Below are 27833 nucleotides of genomic sequence, written 5' to 3'. Positions count from 1 at the left end.
AATCTTTGGCGTGTTTTGAGTGGCATAAATCCCTATACTGTATTAACGATTAAAACAAATTCTTAAACTCAGCTTTTTGTCATCACTTTACGGATTACATTACGACATGGAAACATAAAATCTAACAGCTATTTATTCACAGTGCTATTCGACGTAGACATATTCCACATCTCATTCTGAATACCTCCACAAGTTGGTGCACTGTTACTCCATGAGCCTGAAGACTGACAAGTCCGTGTAGAGTAGCCATTCAGGTTGTATCCTGTGTTGCACGAGTAGGAGGCCACATCTCCGAAGTTCCTGGAGCTGTAGCTCACAGCGCCGTTTGTAGGGTTGGATAGTGTCGGGCACTGCACGGCTGTTGAGTAGAATGTATTTAATCATTCGAATGAAAGAAAGAAAGCTGTAACGTATTTTGAATGGTATTAATCACTATATTATGTATGTATGTATGTATCAATCTCTATATTAACGATTGAAACACATTTTAAAACTCATTTTCTGTCTCCACTTTATATGGATACCTTACCACGTGGAAACATAATTTAACTGTACATCTACATATAGGGTCTTTAAGCACACCAGTGAGTAACTTCCAACGTTTCGGTGTTTGTCAGACACCATTATCAGGGTTAGAATGGCTGGATACGATTCTCGCTGCTACTTATGGCCGATGAAGGTGGCACTATAGCAGCGAGAATGCCGTCCCAATCGTGGCTCAATTTGTATCCCCCTCGTCTCTGTTCTGATGACAGACACCGAAACATTGAAATTGAGTACTCCCTGGTTGTGCGGATTACCTTACGACATGGAAACATTAAATTGACAGCTATTTATTCACATTGCTATTCAACGTAGACATATTCCACATCTCATTCTGAATACCTCCACAAGTTGGTGCGCTATAACTCCATGACCCTGAAGACTGACACGTCCGTGTAGAGTAGCCATTCAGGTCGTATCCTGTGTTACACGAGTAGGAGGCCACATCTCCGTAGTTCCTGGAGCTGCAGCTCACAGCACCGTTTGTAGGGTTGGATAGTGTCGGGCACTGCACGACTGTAGAATAGGATGTATTTGATTATTCTAAATTAAATCTAATTAAAGACAGAAATCTGTGGCGTATTTTGAGTGGCATAAATCCCTATACTGTATTAACGATTAAAACAAATTCTTAAACTCAGCTTTTTGTCATCACTTTACGGATTACATTACGATATGGAAACATAAAATCTAACAGCTATTTATTCACATTGCTATTCGACGTAGACATATTCCACAACTCATTCTGAATACCTCCACAAGTTGGTGCACTGTTACTCCATGAGCCTGAAGACTGACACGTCCGTGTAGAGTAGCCATTCAGGTCGTATCCTGTGTTACACGAGTAGGAGGCCACATCTCCGTAGTTCCCGGAGCTGTAGCTCACAGCGCCATTTGTAGGATTGGATAGTGTCGGGCACTGCACGACTGTAGAGTAGAATGTATTTAATAATTCTAATAAAAACCTTGTGCCCTCCAGAATTTTTTACTATTCTGATTTAGGGGTCGGCCTAGCTTCTTCGTCTTTTAAACTCAACTTGTATGTTGATTTTAAATGTGTTGCGTTTCCGTGTCAATAAAGATGATGGCAACCCCCCAAGAAAGCTTTAACGTATTTTGAGTGGCTTGGATACCTATATTGACCATTAAACACATTTTAAACTCATTTTTCTGTCTCCACTGTATGGTTTACCTTACCACATGGAAACATTAAGTATAACTGCAGCAGCTACTTTTTTTACATAGCTATTCAACGTGTTTCATATTCCACATCCCACTCTGAATACCTGCACAAGTTGGTGCAGTTTGACTCCATGAGCCTGAAGACTGACACGTCCGTGTAGAGTAGCCATTCAGGTTGTATCCTGTGTTACACGAGTAGGAGGCCACATCTCCGGAGTTCCTGGAGCTGTAGCTCACAGCACCGTTTGTAGGGTTGGAGAGTGTCGGGCACTGCGTGGCTTAAGAACAGAGTGCAAGAAATACAATCTTGTGTTATTTTAGTGTTAGCTTAATATACACACAGTAACTCGTACAATATATGAAACAACATGTAAAACCCACCTGACCTGAAACTTGACATGTACATGGGATGGATTGGGACATACATGTATGTGCACTCGTCGTTTTTACACCTTTCCATACACCCCTTTGATATCATCAATTCTGATTTGTATTTGGCTATTGATGTAAACTCGTTGAAAGACAATTGCTCAATGACCGTAAGTCATTTCTTGAGACCCCCAGCGAAGTGGGTGTCGGCTCCCCTAGCAACACATAGCAACGAACTTTGACCCCAAGTTACCCCATTGTTGACTAATTGCCCCCTCTCCGCCCAGTGTGAAAACATCCCAAGAGGGGTTCCACCAAGCCAGGTAAAGTGTTACCTGGAACCCCGGGGGTGTGGAGGGTTGTTTCAGACAGTACTGTCTGGGAATGACAACATGATGTGTATTGAGCATTAACTGTTTCATACGTAGTAGATAGTCACTGCTAGATTTTTACTTTGACTATCTGCAAATGTCTTAGAACATGTAAGTTACAGCTCTCTAGAGAAAGCATCCACTTGCACTTGATTTGTTTAGCTTTGGAACTTCTGTAACTAATGTTAGACACCAAAATACATGCAAGAATGTAGCCATGATGTTTCCCCAAACAAAGACGTCGGATATTTTCTTGTTTGCAAGTTACTGAGCTGGTACTTTATTAACAGTATCCTAAATGTGTCTTGTTAGATTTGCAGTTCTTTTTGTCTTGATCAATTTGCCAAAGCAGCTTTATATTAATTATAGTAAATTCTACTCACATGAAGCAACACTAGAAATAGAACCAAACCAGTTTTGCAATTTAGATTCATACTAAGCAGCAAGGAAGTTATATGTTTTATAATTCAATATAACGTCCTTGATTGCGTCAGTGTAAAACTCAGACTAAACTACCGAAAGTATGTTCTTTGCATTTTGCATTTTACCATCGTGGCTACTTACCCATCATGTAACATGTACCATAGTCAGCTTGCCAGTATGGCACCGAGTTTCACACTTAAACCCTCAAATTTGAACATACAGCCACATGTAAAAGTCTCCTTTTTTTAGTTTTGTCAATACACCTATTGCTAGTAGCTACTATTCAGTCTCCAGTATTACTGAATCATGACAGACAGTCATGATGACAACTTTCTGGTTATGTCTGGTTTGGTAGAATTGTGGATACACAAAATATTATCAAGGATGTTCAAAATAGAACCTTGATATCATGCACTTTGCTGTGAACATATCACACCATTTGATAATGGTATAACATGATAGGCCATAACCATGTATTTGCAATAATTGTGTATACTATGTTGTATTTAGAAACCCAGCATTTGTTTAAAAGTAATTTCAGATACTCGAATGCTGTTTGTTTGTTGTTTGTCAAACCAAACCAAGCCAAGCCAAGCTGTGTCTGGCACATATACCTTGACAGGTAAAGGTGTGAACAATTCCCATTGTTCGCCTATGAGAGCCCGGTGTCCTACTGTCAGGGGGTTGTGTAAACAAATTGATTGGCCATATTGTTCCTTTATCAAAACAAACGTGTCACATTTCATCCTTAGAGTAGCCCAAACTTGAAATTTTGTCATCTTTTTTCTTTCGTAAAAGCGCTAGCTTATGCAATATTTTCATTTGTCACAAAAGACATGTATGGAAAGTACACATGTTGCACTTCAATGTTCAACCTGGCCCATGGTTGTTCCCTTTTCCAGTTACCTGTCAGGCTTGCATGAATATTGCAAATATGCCATTTTTCATAATATTTTGAACATATTAAAACATATCTCTGTTGAAATCACACTAGTACGTGTGGGACAGGCTGAATATTGTAGAATACTCATTCCTGAATACATAGATACCATATTTGTGTCACAAATATGTTCCTGGGGCTAGCGCTTGGAGCCTAAAAGTGATAAAATATAGCTGTGCTTATCATATTCATATTTCAATATCAATGAGCTTTAGGTGATATCTATATGGTCTGACACCAACTTATGGGTATTGTGCTCCACTTCCTGTTGAAAATTCTGGAATATAGCAAGCCAAGAACAATATATGGCACATCAAAGTTGGTGGGTCAGTTAATTAGGCAGGAGGGCCATGAAATGACTTACGGTCATTGAGTGAGTCATTGTATAAACTCAAACTGGAGAGGATAAGTAGGATGGTTATTAAGATGTTTGTATACTATTTTTTCGAGGACCTTCGACAATTTAGCCAGCAACACACCCCGATAATTGACTCTGATAATTTTGAGAAAACAGTTGCGAACGTTAAACATCCATCGGCCTTGGGGATATCCAGGCTACTAACGTATAACATGGTTGTTAGAATAAGCCTCCTTGAAAATACAAATATTACACAGACGAAACGTTGCATCCCAGTCTCTCTTCTGCCGGTACATCCATGGCTATTGCTCCAACGACATCATACTACTTGTCCCGCCACTGAGAGCCTTACAGCGCAACACTAGGATCTCTTCAAACTCACATCGCTATACTGTTCAATTGCCAGTTTCCAAGTCCTTCTACAGCAAACGTTTTTCCCCGGACAGCAAAATTATGGAAATCTTTTGACGGCAACTGTTTCCCTCCTATCTATAACTTCTTATCAGCCTTCGAAACAAATGTCCACCGCTATCTCCAACAAATGTCCACCGCTATCTCCGAGTATAATTGTTTCCAACTTCTTATTCATTGCCTTGAAGTGGTCTATTGACCTTGTTCCCGTTAAAAAAATTAAGGCATTAGATGGATGACGTCCGACCTTCTACAAACACGCCTGCCTTTGGTGTTTCACTAGTGACTATGCTTTGTGTAAGTGCGTACTCAAAGTGTGGATACTGTCTCGTTTCTCTGCATTTGATATTGACTTGATGTCAAGTACATACACCGCAGACCTGTCCGTCCCTTGCATCACTCGTTCTGTATGTGACGTACGTACTATGCGTAAAGTAAGGCTGTGTACAGCGATACTAGCTATTCACGGTTGCCCAGGAGATAATGATTGATTGATTGATTGATTGATTACAACAAGACGTGTTGAAAAGATACAGTTAACAGATACAAAATGAAACTATCGTTGCATAAATTCAACTTCTCCTAGCTTTTCTGTTATAGTGGAGATAAAAGAACTATTCTAATCACAATATTTGCATGGTTTTTGTTCCAGAGGGGTCGATGTCTTCCGGTTTCAACATGCAGTTTGTGGTAGCAATGCACTTACCTGACACTTGCCGATCGTACATGTTGCCACCTGACGAGAACACTTTCTCCCCCGCTGTGCAGATGGTGTGTTTCAAATAGCAAGTTGACTGGGTGTTGTACTGGAACGACACGCATGTCGGTTCTGCACAGCAAGCGTCTACACAGAACTGGAGAGTAACGCTGCCGTGACCAGATATGTCCACATCACCACAGTCACTCTGGGGAACGTGGGTAAACGTTGATAGTCCACATGTCCCTCCAGCTGAAACATACGAATGTGGGATATAATGACAGGCACAACCAGATAATCCACAACAAGCTGTCAGAATTTAATAGTTTAATGCATTTGACAGCCCTATTCGTCCCATAATATGCATACGTCAAAATATGCAATTTCATCATTTAAAAATGACAATGTGCAGCCTTTGCTCATCATAAAGTTTTGTTAGCATAACTTCAAATTTACATGATGTATCTTGTAGTGGTCACTTTCGTCTAACCTGCATTTGACACTAGTTTGAATACCGGACGTCCGACCTCGCTTATGGTTACGATGATTATTCTTTCAAGTGGCATGGCATCAATCATCCCCATGCAAGTGGGTCTTGCCCAATATGAACTAGTGGACGGAAGGGTCTCAAAAGGGTAAGGATGCTTTGATTTCAAGTGGGACATAGCAATTTTGAATTGGATGAAAGAATATGTGGCACTCGAGCTGAAGGGCAAAGATCACTAATTCAGCACAGACGCAGAATGTCAATTTGTAATACAGTACTGTAAATGCATTTAAGTTCGTGGGAATTTAATTTCGCGGAAGCGGGGAAAAATGACTTTTCGCGGTGGGTTTAAGTTCGCGGTAGCACCATGCACTCTAGCCTCTTACTGCCATGGAAAAATGTTCGCGGTGGTTTTAAGTTCGCGGTGAATTGGCAACGCGACAACCGCGAGTATAACGTTAAAACACCGCGAAAATGCATTGTTGTCTTTTTTAACACAAAGTAATACGTCATTTTCTTTGGATATGCTGGCATTTTGGAGCCTGTTTTACGGGTAAGAGTTGTTGGCTTTTAATAATCTTAAAATACAGAGCTTTTATGCATGTTGTTATCGCGAAGTTAAAACCACCGCGAATAGTCCTTTTTCCCGCTCCCGCGAAATTAAATCCACGCGAACTTAAATGCATCTACAGCATGGTACTAAAAATTGACCCCTCTGGATATTGGAAAATGACAAAAAATCCCCAAACATATCATTTTGAAGTAGTTTATGACAAAAATTATACATGTGTCATTTGAATAAATATCTAGTGCACCCTTTTATCAAAATTTAGGTCATTTTGGTTTTAAAACCAGAGCACCAGAGCCAAAAGTGTACGTTTTTGGTCATAAAATGGCCAAATAATCGCAAAATTAAGCATTTCGTTATAATGTACACCAAAAGTGATATTGAATTTATATGGAGGAATTATTAAGGCATATCTGTGCCAAATTTCAGCTCATTCGGTTATAATACCAGGGTACAGGGGGCCAAAATATACAGTTTTGGTCTTAAGATGACCAAAGAACCTTAACAAAATCATTTTAAAGGCAGTTATGAAAAAAATGAAAAAAAAGTCGGGGGTATTGACCCAATCTACCCTTGTGCCAAATTTCAAGTCATTCGGTGACAGGAGAAAGAAGAAGAAACATTACGAATACAATATATTTCACCATACCTATGGTATGGCTGAAATATAATTACGTATTATGTTTATGCAATGTTGCTATGATACGTTATGCTTAGTGTATTGACCAGGTAGGAAATGTAAGACTGCTAAAAGCCTAAAACTAGAGTAGGGAGTATATCGCAAAAGCTGGCTTTATTTACTGTTACAATTTTATCTTTCTTATCTTTATAACGATCAAATCCATCTGTATCATTATGCCACACTTGCATATTCATGATATTAATCCCGTCCACCAACGTGTCCTTAGCACTCTAGATTATTCATAAGACAGGCATTTTGTGCTCCTTTGTTATGATTTTATGGGGTGTAGCCAAGGACTGTATATATATAAAGAGCTATATGTATATATAACGTCCTTGGTGTAACGTTGGAAACGATGGCGTCAAACGTTATCTTAGAATACCTCATTTTACTACCGTCTAGCTAAAACAGGAGTTTATCCCAAAAATGACTTTATTTACTGTCTTATCATTGTCTCTAATCTTTATAACGATCATCTCCCTCTGTATCATTATGCCAAACATGCTTTATCGAAGCCGCCCTAATATGCATATTCATAATTCCGTCCACCAACGTCTTGGAAGACAAACGTCAGGGTATCATTAAGTCCCATGTGGCAATAAACATAGAATTTTACATTAGGAATTTGAAATAAAGTCGTAATGTTTTAGTATATATACCGTATGCGTTGGTATCCATGTAGTGTAATACTGTTTATACTTTGTATATCATAATGTTTAATAGTCGAATTGACGAGCCTGTTTTTTCTGATGGCACATCAGTTTTATTACACTCGGTTGTCACATGTGCTCCACAACATGTATAAACAAACACCCGTCCTGTTATGGTGAATAAGAGGAATACAATAAATATGTACGTAGATGCATCATAGTATCTTCAGGTTTTATGGACTGTATAAAACTATAATTGTCGGGTCTGGCCCGGTGCGTCAAGCCTCATTGGCCTCGAGCGATTTTTAGCAGCTCGGCCGGCGTTTGCAGGGCACTTGCAGCTGCGCTTTATTTCAGCGAGGCCTTGGCGGCGAGCGTTGCGCTCGGAGAGTTCGTCAATGGGTTGCCTCTTTTTTTTCAGGTCGGTGTTCTTCGGCCTAGCGACTGGTTGAGACTCTTTCGAGCTTCCTACAATATTCGAACAGTATTCCGTCCGACTTTTGACAAGTTGGGCCTGCTTCGGGCGAGTGTCGTGCTGGAAGGGTCTCGACAGAATTTTAACACCTCAATTTGACACCTGTGCTGAATACATGCCTTTGTTTTTGACTTTCAAGTACTGTATGAACGTCTCTAAGAATGCTGCGTGCATTTTATCGAGGGTTTATAAAGAAAGGCAATCGGATACAGAGATAGTTCATTCTATTTATTTTTTGCTATTGGTTTAGACGCGGACGGTCTTTGCTGGCCTCCATCCGAGGTTTGCCCGAGATTCGCCCGATTGCCGCTTGGTCAGAATTATTGTATTGCGGTGAATCCGACTAGTCTGTTCACTTTGTGGCTCATGTGGTAGCTTTTGGATTGGTGTATCACAACATTCCATTGATACTATTGTTTTCAGTGTGACCGTCCACTCTTGCCCTACATATTTCTCGCAACTCACTGAAAGTTAATACAGATATTGGCTTATTGCCGGGTTAGTCAGTTCTGACTTCGTCCATGTTCAAGACATAGTACCATTATAATCAGTGGTGTTGGACGGACGTCAGATGAGTTCCGTACAATTTATAATGGGACAGATTTTCAGCGAAAAATATTGCCGATGCTCGGTCGACGCTGAAATTCGGCGAGCGCTGACCGATCTACAAATTCGGCCGGCGTTCGCACGAATTGTCAAGTCGGCTTAATGGAGGTGAGGTAAAAAAAAGGAGAAGAATTTCCTGTAGTAAAAAAAGACTAAAATCAACCTTACCTGCCGCTTGGGTCACTAGCTGAAGCAAAGCCCATATGAAAAAGACTCGGTCGACCCAGCTACAAGTTATTTTCGCTGTTTTTCTCATTTTAGCGACGTAATTACGTTTTAGGACATCCCAAACAAAATCCTCGACCAGTTCGAAGAGGCTGACCCTCCTTAACTGTAATCGTTGCAACAGATGCTCCCACAACATGCACAAACAAACACCCTTCCTTTCATGGTGAATTAGAGGAATACAATAGAACATATAGATGCACCATGGTTTAATGTACTGTGTAAAACTATGATTGGCTGGCACTCGATGTCAAACCGCATTGTATTCTTTAATGGATTGAACTTTTGTATACAAAGTGTCACCAGTCTCCTTCAGTGAAATTTGAGTTTACAGAGGCAGATAACAGCTTTTATGAGGGCAATGACCTAGCCTCCTTCACCGGCCTCTTTGTGTTCATTTTCAATCTTCGCGTTTTTCAACCGGGAAGGTTCTGATGCGAGGAAAGGAATATAAGTACATACGGAGAAAGGAATATATGACGTGGAGCGGCTTGCTCTTTATGAATTTTCTGCTGTCTCTCACTCCGTCCTTTTAATTACATTTCTATACAGATGCTGTGGGAAAGCTACAAGCTTCCCGGCACATATTCCTTTTCTGGCATTAGAACCTTCCGTTTGAACCCACCCCCCTCTTACACTTATACCCATAGAGAGGTCTTTAAGTTTTTAGCTAGATGAAATAACGTTCAACGTATAGGTACCAAATGTCTAGATCATACAATAAAAAATTGAAAATATTTCTAAATTTTTATAATGCCAACCGACCTCGGTGACTTAGGATGGACTTGATCTTTGTCTTAAATAATTTTCAAGCATCTTTTAAGATTTTTTTCACTTTTAACATTAGAAATATTTATTAAAAATTGTAACATTTTCCAATTGATACATGTCGGTCATTGCCCTATAAAAGCTTTTGTATATTTTTAGATTTCACTGAAGGACACTAGAGGCCCCTTTGTGGTGAGCCATCGAGGCATAACGCCCAACCATACTTTGCAGAATGTGTGAATAGCTTTCTTACCAGCCCAATGATCCATTTTAGAAAATGTTATGAAAATGTAGAAAATGGTAAATAATGGTAGAATACCATTACCATCATTAAGAAACTATTAGAAAATTCTCTTCATCATCATGAATATTTTTAGAGTCTTAAGATAGTTGATATAACGTTCAAATGTTTTGGTCATTCCGCATCATCAATATTTAGATCATAGAGAGGTCTTTAAGTTTTTAGCTAGATGAAATAACGTTCAACGTATAGGTACCAAATGTCTAGATCATACAATAAAAAATTGAAAATATTTCTAAATTTTTATAATGCCAACCGACCTCGGTGACTTAGGATGGACTTGATCTTTGTCTTAAATAATTTTCAAGCATCTTTTAAGATTTTTTTCACTTTTACATTTAGAAATATTTATTAAAAATTGTAACATTTTCCATTGATACATGTCGGTCATTGCCCTATAAAAGCTTTTGTATATTTTTAGATTTCACTGAAGGACACTAGAGGCCCCTTTGTGGTGAGCCATCGAGGCATAACGCCCAACCATATTTTGCAGAATGTGTGAATAGCTTTCTTACCAGCCCAATGATCCATTTTAGAAAATGTTATGAAAATGTAGAAAATGGTAAATAATGGTAGAATACCATTACCATCATTAAGAAACTATTAGAAAATTCTCTTCATCATCATGAATATTTTTAGAGTCTTAAGATAGTTGATATAACGTTCAAATGTTTTGGTCATTCCGCATCATCAATATTTAGATCATAGAGAGGTCTTTAAGTTTTTAGCTAGATGAAATAACGTTCAACGTATAGGTACCAAATGTCTAGATCATACAATAAAAAATTGAAAATATTTCTAAATTTTTATAATGCCAACCGACCTCGGTGACTTAGGATGGACTTGATCTTTGTCTTAAATAATTTTCAAGCATCTTTTAGACTCTAAGATTTTTTTCACTTTTAACATTAGAAATATTTATTAAAAATTGTAACATTTTCCAAATGATACATGTCGGTCATTGCCCTATAAAAGCTTTTGTATATTTTTAGATTTCACTGAAGGATACTAGAGGCCCCTTTGTGGTGAGCCATCGAGGCATAACGCCCAATCATACTTTGCAGAATGTGTGAATAGCTTTCTTACCAGCCCAATGATCCATTTAGAAAATGTTATGAAAATGGTAAATAATGGTAGAATACCATTACCATCATTAAGAAACTATTAGAAAATTCTCTTCATCATCATGAATATTTTTAGAGTCTTAAGATAGTTGAAATAACGTTCAAATGTTTTGGTCATATAATTACAAATAAATGAAAACATTTTAAAAACAAATAATGATAATGACAACCCTCCTCGGTGGCTTGAGATGGACTAAATCTTAATATCTTAAATGATTTTCCAACATTTATAAGGTTCTTTCACTTTTAACATTAGAAATATTTACAAATATTTGTAACATTTTCCTATTGTCGGTCATTGCCCCATAGAAACTTATGTATATTTTCAAATTTCACTGAAGGACACTGGTGGGTCCTTTGTAGTGAGCCATTGATGCATGATACCCAACCATACTTTGCAGGATGTGCGAATAGCTTTGCTCCCATCCGCATGATCCACTTGGAAAATGTCATTGAAATTGTAGAAAATGGTAAATAATGGTAGAATGTCGTTACCATTATTAATCAAGAAACTATTCCGCATCATCAATATTTTCAAAAGTTTGTAGATAGTTGAAATAACGTTCAATATATATTAAGTACCAAATGTTTTGGTCATATAATTACAAAGAATTGACAACATTTTAAAACATGCGTTCGTAGAACTCAACCTTCGTGAAATGGGCTAGGGTGTGGTGGTTGGAGGGTGTTTTTTATAGACATCTCAGGGGCTAGCCTACCAGAAAATGATACGTTCGATTGGCAAAAATTTTCGGAATTCTACAACTTTTTTCGCGCCTATGTAGCTGTATCACCCTTTGAAGTGGAATAGTTTGCGTTGACAGATTGTCATAATATTTGGAATGCAGATAGCTTTTGTCATGGGCCGTGAGCGAGCGAGTGAGATAGCTTTGGAGATGCCTTACATAATCAATTTTTATCATGCAAATCAGGGGCTAATTTGCATAAACAATGAGGACAGTTTATATTAATAATAATAACTAGGTGTATTTTGACCGCCAGTAGGTACCCAAATTATACGCCTACTTCATTTCAAAATAGCAAATGTTTATGAAGTATGTCATGTGCCACATGTACCTATTTTCTCCAGCTTTGCGTCTGATTGCATCGAGATATCATTATCATTAACAATTTGAAAAAAAAATGTTCCAGATGTTACAATTGATGGATATAGTATTGGACATCTCTGGTCAGAAAATAAACCTTTTTCTCAAACATTCAGTCCTGAGTGTTAGTTCATTTCAGAAACACTCAAAAGAGGACTTCTTTTATTTAGTAAGAGGATATACCCACACTGTCCTTTTTGTTGCGTGAGATTTCATTTTTGCCGGTGCGAAGCGGTTGCCTGGATGCATGGATGGATGGATGGATCGGTCACTTTAACCAAATAGCCCTTCTATACGTGATATTGCGTAATCGAGCCAGCGTGGCCGAGCGGTCTATAGCACGGTACCTACCTTCCGTAGATCGGAGGTTCGAACCCCACTTGCTATTTTTTTTTCTTTGTTAGACAAATCTCATGTAGTGTTTTTTTTATAGAAGAAAGACCAATTCAGTAATTCGATGTTTAAAAACTCTTTTTTTTTCGTGTGATTTTGTTTAACATCCAGGCTTTTTCCAAAATACGCACCAGCTTTTTTCAGAAGCTTTCTTGTTTGGCATGCTATGGGCTGTTTTCTGATTGATACCAAAAGTAGGACAAAAACCACGAGGACTCAGTATCAATCTATAGCCGTTGTACTAATAGCCGTTGTACTATTAGAAAACACCACATGATCAGCTAAAAACTCCAGCATCGGAGCCTATCGTACTATGGAGGCAAGACGACCTTGCCAATGATGTTGCGATTAGCCACTAAGTTACTCACGGACAAGTTATTTTGGAATCACTTTCTTCGGGCCGTCGTGTTGTGCTTATGTGTCACAAGCTTATGGTAACAATTAACAACCAATGTCGAAGGACATACACACAAAACCTGGTCCCTTCTCTCTTTGTGCTGCATGTAACTGTCTTTCTGTCTGTTTCCTTTTAAGTAACATAACTTGAAAAAAATTAAAATAAAACAAATTTTGCATAACCAATAAGGAAGTGGCAGTGGGTGGGGGAAACGCCAGAAACCATCACGTGATAAGCGAAAAATACCAGCATCGGAGTCTATCGTGCTATGGAGGCAAGACGACCTTGCCATTATAACGATGTTGCGGTTAGGCACTAAATTATTCATGGCAAACCTATTTTGAAAGCACTCTCTGCTTATTAGTCACAAGCTATTTGTCTTGTGGTAACAATAACAACTTATGTCGATGGACAAAAACACAAAACAATGTGGACAATATTTCTGAACCAAAGGTCTTAAAATGTCCCTTTTCAAATTCACTGGGAAAAAATACATCGCGCCATATTATTCTAAGCACCCAAACCCGCATAAGTTCACATGAATTGCCCTACAATACCCGTCACTAGACATTTAGCAAAATTTATTATCTCCATGAAAAATGGAGATATAATTGTGTGTGTGTGTCTGTCTGTGTGTCTGTGTGTCTGTACGTGTGTGTGTTTGTGTTTCCGGATATTTGTGGTCAGCAAAACTCAAGAACCTCTGGACGGGTTGCCATGATATTCGGTATGTGGGTAGATGTTGGGAAGACGAAGGTTAAGGTAAATTTTGGGCCCCCTGGTATGTGACCTTGGTACTGCAGCAGACATGCCCTTTTTGTATCTTTTGATCTGGATGTGCTATGGTCTTGATTTTTTGGTGGCAGATAGCTTGTGACGTGAGGAATATGTTTCAGTTAGCAATCGTTATGAGAGAAAAGAAACTGATGAAGGCCCCGTAAATGTTTAACTTTATGTAGGTCGTCATTGTATCTTATTGTTTTTACTATTGTTTCTCATAATGTTTCCGTCTGTCATTGTAGTACTTTTATTATTGTTTTCATATTGTTTCTTTTATCATTGTGGTCGTTATATTTTATGTTGGTTACGTTGCTATGGACATATTCTGTCTGAAAGCAAAGGAATAAAGTTCCAAAGTTCCATTAGTCATTTTTCTTAAAGATTTATTTCTATATGTTTCAAGTAACAATAGCAACAGAATTAAACAGTGATTCGCGTAATTAATTACATAACTATAATGCAAAAAGTTAGCTGGATAATTCTACCGCTATTTTCCTAATCAAGAAGTTAAAGATAACGGTTACATAAGACTATTTACACATTATTCACTATGTTTTACAATTTTTCGACAGACAAATCGAGAATAGATAATTATGTAATAAATTACAGTATAACATGGAACAGTTTGATCAAACTACCACGACATGCAAATAACAATAAATCATGACCTTTTCAATCAATAAATTAGTATAGGTTGTATAAAGTTATATATCATTGCAAATACGTATAATTTGCTATCAAAGGTTATTTACAATTATTCACCCCAATAAAGATCATAATGCGAACATAAATAAGTAGTAAATGCAGTGTGTCCAAAGAGAAACATAACCAACAGACAAATGAAAGAATATGTGGATAGGTCTCAGTGCTTTTGCAAAATAACATTTAGTACGTTTGTTTGGTACTTCAATTCTATGACAGGACAAGCAAAAAAGAGACGACTTGTTAGACATGTGTTCTGCTGTACATATATTCTATGATAGGTTTTATGGCAAAAAAAGAGTTACATGTTGTTTTTAAAGAACTCTAGTAGTATCCATATTTTAAATTGCAAAGCAGGCGAAGTAAAACTGCTGTCTTGATGCAGCCCCGGCCGGGTTCCGAAGAAACACATTTTTGCCCCAATAGACAGCTGGATACCGGGAGATACCTCTCCGTGTACAAAGTACACGGGAAGGTCACGGTATCTATTTGTTAACGCGTCCCGGTTAATTCTAAGTCCGACTTAAATTCAACCCGGGGTACTGCCAGGCCCAAAAATACCCTCAAAGCCACAAAGTGTCCCACGCAAAAAAAATACAGCCTGTGAACTACCCCGGCAGGGCTTCTTTTTCGATTAGGACCTTAGCCTAAGTGATACTATAGTCATACATACATACTTACTTACATCACTGTGACATTTATTTTAACTATATGGCCCTGTCGGCCTCAGTCGCTCTTCCAAGAGGTCCAGTGTAAACGGGTAGGTGGTTAAATAAATTAACATAATAGTTTACAGCAATGTACATGGAAAGAAAATTACATTATTCTTATCACGTATAATGTGGCCGAGGAGGGCAAAATATAACGAAAATTACAAGAAAGCTTACTGCTTTTGATCATCTCTTTTTTGCAAACCACGAAGCGCCATCTTCTGACGAAGTTTGCTCTGGAACAGGCGTCTGTTCATCCTTTGTTGCTGAACCAGCCGTTCCTCGTAGGCAGCATGTTGTTCCATCATCTCTTGCGCGTGATGTACCATGGTCTGTGTTTTCTCCCTTTTCTCAGCCAGTTTCCTCTTCAGCATGGCTTCAGCACGTCGTCTGCTCTTGTTCTGCACTTCCTCATATCTCGCCGTGTCTTCTTCATGAGCTTTCAGGAGATCTTCTACCTGCTGTCCGATAGCAGACGAAGTTGACGGCAGCATAGCGTCGACCTCGCATTTTACTTCGTGTGACTGCTTCGTGATCTGACGTTGGACAATAGCATTATCGTGTATGGTCAAAGAAGGCTCGTCGATTCTGTTGTGTTCCAAAAGGCTGCTTGTAACATCCAGGGTTTCATTCAAGGATTCTGCAATAATTTCGAATGTTGTATTGAGCTCTGTTTCTTTCATTTCATCTGTAAATGATGAATAGAAAATACAATAAGTGGAGTCTTACGAATATTACGCCTTCGTATTGGCACCTGTAGTTTAAACCACAGTCTCTTTACTCGAGGATTGCTCAATAGCCCAGCATGTAACTGCGGGTGCCAACGCGAAACAGTACTACATTATTTACTCCACTGCCCTGTGTACAATGCCCAACGCTCAACCCTCCTCGGCAAACTCTCCAGGCTCTTAGGACACACCCTTAACCTCTCATCACTATCGGACAACGCTAGAGTTTCCCTTTTACTCCGTGGTAGTCCTTTACATTCATCTGTTGTCAACTCCAATATTCTATTAACAACCCAAAACTTCATCACTACAACTAAGCGTTTTTAAAACACAGTTGTCCTGGCATTTTTTGTAATGTGTCCAATTATTTCATCAGTGGGTGGGAAACTGGACTTGCGCTTATCCTTTCTTGTTATACTAAGTACAATGTATTATTTTCTGTCTGATGTGATTTTCCTTTGCTTTTCATTTGTTCTTGATTTCTCTCTGTAAAATATGTATGCTTCTTTTATGTAAGGGGTAGCGTCAAAATAAGTCTTGCACTTGAGTGCGCCCCCTTTTGTCACTCTGTACTTCTGTTTAAATGTTTGAATAAAAAAAATAATAAGTCGAGTCGAAGTTACAATAAATAAATGAATATAATCTTTACTAAAAGGTTATTTGCTCAAGGTTACTATTTTCAGTCAACAATCAATCTTTTTATATCCTCTTTTAAATTCCAAATAAGCTTGTACTCCCTTTGTACAGTGGCTTACACGATTAAATATTTGATTATTTGGTGTCTAACTGTCAAAAGCGACATCAAAAGAGACCGCAATTGAGTCACTCGTTCCTTGGTAAAAGACTAGAGTTTCACAGTTGAAATTTTGAGCATGTGCCATTGTCGTCGTGATTAGATTCAAGATTTCGAATGTGCTTCACATTCACTTCTACCAACACAGATAAACTGTCCTGTAGAGATTAGTTACCTGATATTACATCCTTCGGTGGAGGGACATGAATCCCAAAGACTCTCTGGAAACTTCTCCAGATGTAGTCAGCCAGTTCTTGGTCATGTTCATCCGCAGCGTAGACACCAGTAGCAATGGCATCACAGATGATGGTCACCAGGAAGTTGACGAGTAGTATGAAGATGAGTATCATGAAGAAAGTGAAGAAGATCGGGCCGATATATCGGTTCGATTCTAAGATTTCCTCGGCAAAGAACCTGTAGAACATGACCCTCAAGTCAAAAGGTTGCTCATAGAAGCTAGGAAAATTTATCTACCCCCCTCCCACGGAATCTATTTTCACATACAATAGCTTTATGTGTGATATAAAACATGTTGCTGATTTTTTAAAAAGTTGCTTATAGGAAAATTTATTAAGGAGTACCCTTCCCCTGCCATTTATCTTCACTTCGTAATAGCTTTATGTGCAATGTAAACACAAAAAAACATGTTAAAATGAGGCAATGACGACAATACATACCTTCCCAATAACATCTCAAATAAGGCAAAGTTGGTGTGCAACACATTGGTGTATGCCTTCATATGAGTCCCAAACACCAGCATCCCTGTAATAAATATAGGAAATGTCTTACGTCATCAATTACAAAGTTCTAAGTAAAATACGACGTCGGTGTTTTAATCTATGTTGAAAAGTACCATTGACCTACGTCATTCTACCTTCTCTAAGGACCAAGAAGGTCCAGTCCATTTAGGCAAGGAATATACAGTAACGTTATAACCCTGTCACAGTCATTAAAATGAGGGGAAGCACCTCTTACCTGAGCAGCTGAAAGCCATGAAGGCTATGGCCGTTATGATTGAGAAGCCGACCAAGTCGTTCTTCATGGCGCCTGGCAGGGCGATGAAACTGGCGATGGTCTTGCTGAAGCGGAAAACTCGCAGTAACGTCAGTGTAGTGATGAACAGTACAATGGCAAGCACGGTCTTGAAAACTTCATCCCACCAGAAGGGTGAGCTCAAGTCGACAAAACGATCTATTCCAAGTTCGCCTACAAAAGAAGAGATGCAAATATGAGAGATGGTAATTGGTTTGTTTCTTTGTTGCTGTAAAATTCATAGTTGACATACGATCAACCGGAGGTAATTCATCTAACGCCCAGATTACGATAGAAGCCGACAACATGCACTTCAAGAAGCATTTTCCCCAATTATGGCATGTTTCATTGTAATCAAGAAAGAATTCATATTCAAATTCATAAGCTACAATCTCTGAATATGTATAATGCGACAATCTGCAACAATGTACCTGTTGCCTCGACCAACTTTGCCAGTGCTGCAGATGCAGAGTGGTACCTTATTCCAAAGATACCGATGACAGCTGCAGATCCAATTATGCTCGCAAAAGCAAAGATGTTCCACATAGAACTGAAGAACTTCCTTCCCTCCTTCTTCATTGTGGTCGCTTCTTTGATGATATTAACCAAGAATAACAACATAAAGAGGATATAGGAAAACAAAGCGACCATATCAGAGTCATTTTCGTACTGGAAAAGCCTGTGTGTTGCAAAAGATGCTGATGTTGAAAGATGTCCCACATCTTCCTGCTTTACGGTCAGTCTCAGACTACTGAACAGTTTTTGTGCTGGGTAGTATAGCGACAGATCCAGAACCAGGTAATCTGTGTATTTGTCGATCCACTTGTTATCCCGAAGGTCGGAGAATATTGCTGTCGCCAAACCCAGGAGAGTTGGGAGTTCCATGGAGTGTTCTGCGGAACAGCCTGAGTTGTTTGACATCACGCCGGTGACATTGAACTTCCAACATGCGGATTTACCGTCTCCAGTTTCAACCATCCATCCATTTTCAGGGAGGTCTGTTGCCATGTCATCTGAATGGAGTACCAAAACTTTAAATTATGCAACAGGAAATTCTTTCTTAAAAGACAAATGCATCTATAGGAAGCTTATGCAATTTATAGAACTGAAAATGAACCTGCACAGAATTATCCTACTGCTTAAAAGCTCGTGTACTTTCTACTGTGACAACAAAGGTTTGGTTGGTCGGTTTAGTTGTGACATTGTTACACTTGATTCAAAAGTAGAGACGATATCTAAGACAATTACATTTAAACAGTTTATAAAAAAAGGGCTTGAAAGAGTAAAAAGAAAGGAGTTCATCGAAATGAAAGTAATTATGTACGATAATAGAGAAGAGGTCATGATTCTTACCTGGTGCCTTCCTAAACTGAGTAAGTCGCGGTGGGCCAATTCTAAATGCTTCAGTATAAAGAGGAAACTGTCGGTCCAGATACTTCATCTTCCACCCATTGTACCAGAACGACGGGTACAAAACAGGCAGGAGGATCTCCTCAGTCCATGTCCAGAACTCGTCAGCAGTGGTGATCTGTAAAGTTGCAAGACGCAGAGTAAATACATTCAATGAAGCATGTTTAAAGATGTTAACAGATAACAATTTCTTTTCAAAGTTCATCATGCATCATGATTCCAATGGGTTCACAGAAGCTTTGGGGAGAAGGTGACTGACTACGAATAAGAACACGTTCTCAAAAGATGCCAAGAAATCATTCATTCATAAATTATGGTTCCATTATGAAGATCAGTGACATTTGTCCTTAGATCTAGCAGTGCTCTTGATTGAACATGGTGAATTGAAAATGACCTACCGAATCGTGATCTTCTAGAACAGTGTCGTGCAACGTCTGCGATGCGTTGAAAGCAAACGGGTCTTTGTCGTGATGGCTGATGAAGAACAGAACCACAACAAACAGGAACAGGAGAACGTACTCCTTCATGACGAAGAAAAACTTTCGTCGTTGTTGATTTTTGACTTTCATCCTTTCTGTAGATGCAGCACCAGGTGGATACACTTTTACGGGAGCTGAAAGGGTCAACGTCGTAAATAGGACTTTGATTAGAACACAAGCTACTGTATTTCTTTAATATTTCCAGGCAAAAAGATTCTTACTGATTAACCGCTGTTGTTTTTTGAAACAAAGAACCGTCAATGTGCTGTGAAAGTGTCGTGGTTTACCTTTGTGATCATAAAGGTGAAGATGGAGGTCTTTTTCCTTGATATTGTATGTCTTCTGCTTGTTGGAAGACCTCTGGTTACAAATCAAGGCAAAAAGAGTCGCCAGGAACAATATCTGTTGGTATACACGTATCGTCAATAAGTTAGTCATTAGCTGTACGATGCAAGAATTTAAGATACTAGGATGCAGCGGAGCGACAGAAATTGGTTAACAGAAGGAAACAGAAACAAACAATTTACCTCGGCAGTTTCGGCGATGATGCTTGACAAACCGAAAGAAAAGAAGAAGGCCTTTAGCCAAGCCTCGCTCTTCTCTCTACCCCATTCTAGACTGTACAGGATCACAAAGAAGGACGAGAGGATGGAAACCATCACCACGAGAAACCACGCCACGTACTTCGACCATCGGGACAGTACACCTTTTAATAACCCTAAGGGGATAAATAAAAATACTTATCGTTCTTAAAAGAGAGAAACAATTATTTGAAAACGGTAAGATTATTTTCTGGATGAGACACCTTCCATACATTGGATATTGTAAAGGAATATCAAAACTTAGACAATACGTTGAAGAACTATATACATGTATACCATATTTGGAAGTACGACGTATTCCCGGAGCTGTTATTGAAGTTGGTACCTCCACCCGGAACAGTCTAGCCGGTACCAGGACAACAGGTAGCACCATGACAACTGTCATGAGACTCACGTACAGCTCCTTGGTTACAAAAATACATAAAGCAAAAGTGTGAATTCATAATGGAATGTTTATTTGCGTCAGCATATGTTGTCGGGATTGAGGTAGGAGGTTTAGAACTAGACGGTTCCCTTACTTGTAAGGTGATCTGTACAAATCCAAGGTCAAACACGGTGTTCTTGGTCACAAAGCCCTCGTCACTCTTGTACCACATGGCGTTGGACAACATGATGCTGTTGAAAACAGCACAGCAGCAAGATAGACGTTCTGACTTGGTGAAACTGGATCCTAAAATTGATTTGAAACGAGTTTAATGCAACATATACCTTTTAGTAAATATTCCATTGCCTTCAGTGCAAATAGTTTACTGCCAGGTATGGTCAATTTCAACAGCTTGACCTACATTACGGTTTGAAGCGATTGTTCTGAAAATGTTGCAGTATATCAGATGAAGAAAGACAAAGTAAAACATACTTAACCACCAACGTAAAAAATACCTTCAGGTGACACGAAAGGAGATGTCCACAAGTGCTGATCGTAGAACATTGCGTCCGCGTTCTCTCGGAACTGGCTACTGAAGCATCCCAATTGTTCCCGGGTCGCCACATGCAGAACTTTCTGAATCTGGAAGTCGCCTCGGTCTTCAGACAACCAGTCGTAGCAAATAAACTGATAACTGTGTAAGATAAATCAATCAATCGGATGTGAAGTCTTTCATCATTTGATTATCACATCATTTGTCAACAAGAACGATTGGTATAGTCAAACGTTGATGAATTTAAAAGTGAGATTTATTGATGTGTATTATACAGTGACATCCTTCTATAAACCACACTATGTGAATTATATACCTCCATACACTGTGTGGTTTGGGGATGACTTTTAACTTAAATTATAAGACAGTTTGGACCAAAACAATTGACTAGTCTGTACAACCACGATTTGTCTGATTTCAGCCATTTGAATGAAAACATAAAAATCCATGTATTCTGTAGACATAGGCTTAAATTGATACACCCTTAGGCCCCATCACGAAAATAAGGTGGTCATTGTTTGAATCTTACACTTCCTTCGTCTGTAGGTCCTTGACAATGATATCCCTCAGAAACCACGAAGTTTCGTCAACACCGGTGTTGTCGTGCCAGATATGCAGCAGTTCCAGATGTCCTAGTGACGTCTTCAGGGGCATGATGACGTCATGAGTACCACCTCGGGACAAAGACTGTACAACACATGGCAGCGGTGTTTGAAACGTTTTCAAGGCGCTAATTCTATAAATAACTTATGTTTGATCATCTGTACCCTTTGCCTTTAACAGAACAAGAAGTGGAAGTTTAGTGAAAGAGTTTGAGAAAATAACACACACACAAGCCAATAAGGTAAGTGCAAAACGAATGCTAGAGTTGGAATTGTACATCAAACGAAAGTGGATCATACTTACTTCTCCGTCCGGATTGATCATCTTGATTGCGGTTTTACTCTTTGATCCGAATACCTGTAACCCGATCCGTGCCGAGGTACCGGCACCAAGCATGGATCCGGTGGTGACGGTGATCTGGTAGAGATGTGGGGCTGGCATCCTGTCCGAGGGGAGGACGGACAGCTGTGGTAACTGCTTCTTACTTCCGTTAGTTGATGATTTGTCAGTCGTTTTCTCCTGGTACAAAAGAGAGGAATAATGAGAATGTAGAACTATACACACCAACTAGACAAACTTTATTCAGCTGCAGAAATGATAATGTGCCAATTAAGGGGCATGGTACGAAGAAGATGTACTTACTCGAAAACGCTGAAAGTCTACGTTGAGTATAATCATTAACACCAAGTAGAGAGCCCACTCGCAAATAACCGTGTAGTAAACGAGGTTGTTGTCATTAAGGATGCTGGGATCTTTGAAGATGTCGTCCAATTCGATAGTATTTGGAAGGGCGTGCAAGGAGCCGCCAATGACAGCCTTCGGCTTGGGAACGTCGCAGTTACATCTGAAGGTACTATCAAATGGATCCACGCCAACCTGATATAGATGAAAGCATATCTTAAAGTTTAAATAAAAAGGATGAAGTGATAGCTGTAGACGGACGTTATAATTTTGAACAGAAAACGTACTACAGACTAAGAACTGCAAGTGCTTACTTCTCTACGTTGGACCGCCATACTCTCCAATAAAGATATAACCAAGACAACTGCAATTACTGTCACTGTTCAAGACAGCAGTACACATATTTTTCACACATGGGTCAGGATCAAATCCTTGAACCTTACCCCACAGCCTACGTCTTGCCACTTCTCGAATGTATGATCCCAGTTAAGACAGCTAACTGCTGATGCCTGAAGTACGAAGTCTTTGGGCGAAAGTGCCGTTTGCAAAAGGCTGTCAGATTCTAAAGAGAGACGTTGACATTTTTCATAATCGCATTTAATCTTCCACATACGAAATTTTTAAAAGCAAACTGACAGTCAACTCAGAAAAGGTTAAAATGATGAAACTGTATAGTTTTTGTCACAATGGTCAATTTTTATCATTACAGTGAAGTGTTGGATTTGCCTTGTAAAAGTTGTATACATTCTTGCTTCGACATTAAAAATAAAAATTACATCGAAATGTTTGATAAGTTACCTGCTTTTTGTACCCCAACATAAAGTCTCCCCCGTCGTTTCGTGATATTTGGGACAAATTTTCGCACGCTGTTTGTGCCTCGACGCCAAGCCAGAACAGCATCTTCCTCCTCAACTACCATCCTGTCGTCATAAAGCTGCTCTGTTGGTGGCGTGTCGTAACGGAAGAAGACACGGAAGGCAGCGGCGTGATCCCACCACGATAACTGCATCACAACAACAGCAGTAACGGCTGGTACATCAAATGCATATAAAACCATCGTCTCGTTGCTGTTTTGTCCAACGACAATGCCGCCCAGAGCAAACTGTGCACCAACAAGACCACGCTCCTGAAGGTCACGTTTTTGACGTCTTGGGTCTTCTATATTTTCGATTGCTATAGGATGGGAGAGGTTCAGCTGCACAGAGCAGTTGTGGTCAAAGCGCTGGGATCCCCACGAAAACATAGTCACGGGCGTGGTGACGTTTTCCCCAAACGTAGAGGCATTCCATGAAAACAAGTTTTTCTTCATCACAATCATCTATAACAGACAACGGCATGATTATTTTAACAGTCTTGCGGTAAAATGACCAAAAATATTTCTTAAACACATTACATTACCAACTGTATAGTCAATATGAAAGTCCTAATTTTTCCATTCACTAAATGATGAATGGCGTTATCTTAACCCTATTCAGACCGGGCTTTTTTGGTCATCCCTGGACCGGGGGGGGGGGGGCTTTTGAGGCCCTCCACTTTGAAGTCCTCTAACTCTTGAACGACGTGCCATAGGGCCACCAAATGTTCAGGACATGATATCGACATAATATCTGACGAGTATTTGACGTTTGATGTTACGTTGACGTAAGATGACGTAATTATGACGTCATCAATTTGATCATATTGGCCGGACCCATGAAAAAAGGGTATTCTCAGACAACTTCAAGTTATACTACAAAAATGTAACAACAAGTGCAGATAACAGAATAAAAATTTGTATTACGACTGGTATTGCCAATAGCAACATCGATGACGTCATAATGACGTCATAAAATGACGTCATGCACACCTAAGATACGAGTTAGGCTCCGCTATATTATATCCACTACCTTGAATTTTTCAAACTCCCTTTTTTGCAACAAATAATCACAAAGGGCAATGGAAATAGACTAAATTAATTCATTTAGATGGTTTATGATGAAAAAATACCAGGTAGTTACAAATTTTAAGGGATAATTAGCTTGATATTCTTGATGTGGCCATACGGTCCGCCATCTTGGATTTTGGGCTGATGACGTCATCAAATTAGCATAATTTATGCATATATAATTATGAAAGATATGCTAAATAATATAAGATTTTATTTATGTAACAAAATAGCAGTAATATAGCAAATAGATGTGAAAAATACATTGTTAGAACCAAAAATAGTGATTTTTGGCAAAATTGCCTGTCAGCAAACGGTTGCCATGGCAACACGAAAAAATGGAAAATTTGTCAAACTTCGTAAAATTGTTGCCAACAATATTTTAGGAAAACTCGCCAAATTTGGTGGCTTTAGCGTAAGGCGTTCTGGCGTTATAGAACATCGAAGTTGGCGCAGGCCTCAAAAGCCCCCCCCCCCGGTCTGAATAGGGTTAAGATAGTACCTAAGCTGATATTTAATTGGTATTTCAAGTACTCACGATAATAGACAATGTTTTTTTATCGTTTGCCTGCATATCTTATCGTTATTCTACCGGTACCATTAACCATTGTTCTTATTTCTAGAATTATCAATAACGTTATATTGGAACTGAATGAAACGTAGTTGCATGGAATGCAAACGAAGAGAATAGCATGACCACTAACCTTGGCATCTGTACCCCCTTCTATATTACAGTGTGTGGGAAATGCTGACACGTTAACTTGACGACTCTGAAGTATTATATCTTTCCTAGTGGACCTTGCAACCGCAACAGTGACGTCATCTTTTTCAAATGCCTTCATGTAGTCTTTGGTGTCTGGCAAGATGTCCAGAAGACTATTGGCTGTTCGTTCCATAGTTTGTCCCAAAGACAGTCCTGCGTTACGAAGCTGTATGAAATAGTTCACAGTATTACGACTAAATCTAGTAAATGATAAGACAAATAAAACTAAACTTCCAGTGCTGGAATTAATTGCGTTTATCCATTGTCTACAAAATTGAAATGTACGAGTGGACGCATGCTCCTATTTACACATTTAGGCCATATTGAGGGATACAAACTCAGTTTATGCAAAGTCCAACGAAACACAACCTATATTGTCTTAGATTAAAGAATTCTAAGATAAAACAGTGGAAATTATGCAAGAGTTTCATGCACTGTTCCCAGACAAGTACAGGAACCCCTTCTGTGATAATCTCTCATGCCAATACTAAATGACTACGTGCCTCTTAATCATGCAATCTTTTTAGCCTACTAGAATCGAATACCTGTTGATCGTATTTCCATTGCTTGTCTTTCGTATTCTTCAGCTGTTGTTTAGGAGATATATTGACTGAGTTGACATCTATGACATCCATTCTAAATAGAGGCGTTGTGGTATTAAGTATGATCGACTTGTCTGCAGGCAGCATTTGAACGAGATTGGGCACGGTCTCTACCGTGACTGAAACATTTAAGGATTATGGTTACTATTTTTACCATTCCTATTAGACACATAAAAATTAATTAAACACCGGTGTTTGATTAAATTTTATGTGTTACGGCGTCATATCCAATATACAATTGGGTATTCTGATTGCTTGACGTCACTTGTCTATATGATAATAGTTCACAAATATTATGTTCTATGTATATTGGGATTTATATCACAGGAAGCTCACAAGAATTTCAAGTTAGAGGGGCAAAACTACCACTGAAGGTGGCCTATCTATACTATAATATAATATAATGGTGTCGGGCTAGCCTTATTGTGGTGCAATGACCCCGGATGACCCGGAAAATCCAAAAGGGCCGCCGTAACTGAAATCAAGCATATCAAAGTCGTATATCTTCTATGTATGATATGTCGTGCATACCGTTAAGCAGCGTCTCTATCATTGGTATAGTGGAACCTTCAGTGGCTCTGATGAGTTCTGAAGACTTCCGCAGCAGATCTATACCTGTCTCCTGTTAAAAATTTAGGGAAAAAAGTATTCACTTTAGTCCAATATGGTTCATGTGAATACGTGTCTATATTATACGTATAACATAGCGTTGTTCGAAAGAGTGTCTACCTGTATGAACATAAAATAAAACGAAAGTTCCGCTGCGATACCAATGACAATGAGTTTAGGGTAATGGTGATGAATTTCATTGACAGTAGTAGTGTCTTTTGCGTTGGTGACTCAATCCCACTCACATACGAAATGTCATCAGGATCCATTTCTACCCTTTTAGTGGTTATGCTATTCATACCCGAAACATGCAAACTAGAAACAATAACCTTTATGGCGAGCGTGTTGAAATTTTTCGTAACATTATCGTACCAGTTCCGGAGTGAATCCGGCCAAGGATGACTGTGACGTGTTGACCCGGAGTAAGTTGTTAATCCCTGTAACAATTCCAATCACGTTTTCCAGGGAAGCTGCTTCGCCGTTGGATTGGTCCATTTGACTCTTAAGACGTTGTAGCTAGACAAAACAAAGAAAAATAGAAATATGTTTATATTGATGTTTGGATTCTTTTCTGGATCAGTTCGACTCTTAAAGGAACCTCAAAGGAAGAAAATATGATACCCATCAAAGGCTGTCCAAAAATGTATAAGTGTCATCCCATCATCTAAATGTTAAGTAACAGGAATTACCATGCAATTGATCTTCAGCAATTATTTGTCAATAAAGTCATTGTTATCTATGTTTGGTGTTCTTTCCACATCTAAAATAACAAAACCACAGACAAATATAAGCTAATTACCGCTTCAAGAGGACTAAGCGCCCTGTAAGGTGTGGACAAATCCACTTCGCCATTGCCTTCTAGGAAAAGGATAAAAACGATAACATATAACGTGTAGCATTATTAACCTACCAACGTGCAACGCAAAAAGCTCTAAAAAACAACTTATCGACATACAGAAAAGTCAGGTAAACTTAATATCAATATTTCTCCTATATAACACAGTATTGCGATACCGGTGCATTTTACTTTATGCATACCGTTTGATGTTGTTGGTGCCTTTGGTGCGTCAGTTGTCAGTGACAACGGTTCAGGATCTGCAAAACAAGTTACAGTATTGGCAACACAGAAGGTTGTTTTATTTAGTGATTCAGACGTGTATGTTTAGAAACGAGCCAATTGTTGTAGGTTTGCCTGAAACAAACGCTGGGAATTTGTCATACATTGACACAAAAATACAAATAAGTGGGAGAAATCTATGTGGTAGAAGTGTGTTCATTAGCCTGACCTGTCGTAGCAGCCGTCGAAGTTATCTCAAACTGATCCATCACAAATGTTCTTGGTTTCGCTGTGGTATCTGTAACAAAAACGTAATTGTTTTTTTTTTCAAGACAACTATGATTGACATCCTCTGAGCAAACTAG

The 27833-nt window shown here is 39.0% G+C and overlaps 1 protein-coding gene across 1 annotated transcript; it reads right to left on the bottom strand.

The window, feature by feature from the left end:
• Positions 1-32: 32 nt before the first annotated feature.
• LOC118406514 lies at positions 33-25364 on the bottom strand. The gene is made up of 24 exons (XM_035806576.1): positions 25142-25364; positions 23312-23831; positions 22957-23075; positions 22475-22708; positions 22136-22351; positions 21759-21916; positions 21192-21370; positions 20831-20982; positions 20589-20715; positions 20238-20428; positions 19998-20112; positions 19630-19844; positions 19175-19349; positions 18253-18834; positions 17765-17995; positions 17467-17551; positions 16965-17203; positions 15474-15956; positions 5304-5546; positions 1830-2003; positions 1297-1470; positions 886-1059; positions 185-358; positions 33-37 (listed from the first exon to the last, which is right to left on the bottom strand). Exons 1-24 carry the CDS (start codon positions 25331-25333, stop codon positions 33-35), a joined length of 5157 nt encoding a protein of 1718 aa, XP_035662469.1. The 5' UTR covers positions 25334-25364.
• Positions 25365-27833: the final 2469 nt, after the last annotated feature.

Source organism: Branchiostoma floridae, chromosome 19 (genome assembly GCF_000003815.2).
Source record: "Branchiostoma floridae strain S238N-H82 chromosome 19, Bfl_VNyyK, whole genome shotgun sequence".
NCBI lineage: Eukaryota > Metazoa > Chordata > Leptocardii > Amphioxiformes > Branchiostomatidae > Branchiostoma > Branchiostoma floridae.
This window is presented reverse-complemented; position numbering and strand designations above follow the sequence as displayed.

Bases quoted from the DNA above. Each gene is read 5' to 3' on its own strand.
- LOC118406514 (XM_035806576.1), bottom strand. From the start codon at position 25,333: ATGGAACGAACAGCCAATAGTCTTCTGGACATCTTGCCAGACACCAAA. The intron at 20,113-20,237 runs GTAAATTGTTTG...GTATACCAACAG, and splicing joins TCATCGCCGAAACTGCCGAG to ATATTGTTCCTGGCGACTCT. The intron at 1,060-1,296 runs GTATTCAGAATG...CCTATTCTACAG, and splicing joins CAGTGCACCAACTTGTGGAG to TCGTGCAGTGCCCGACACTA.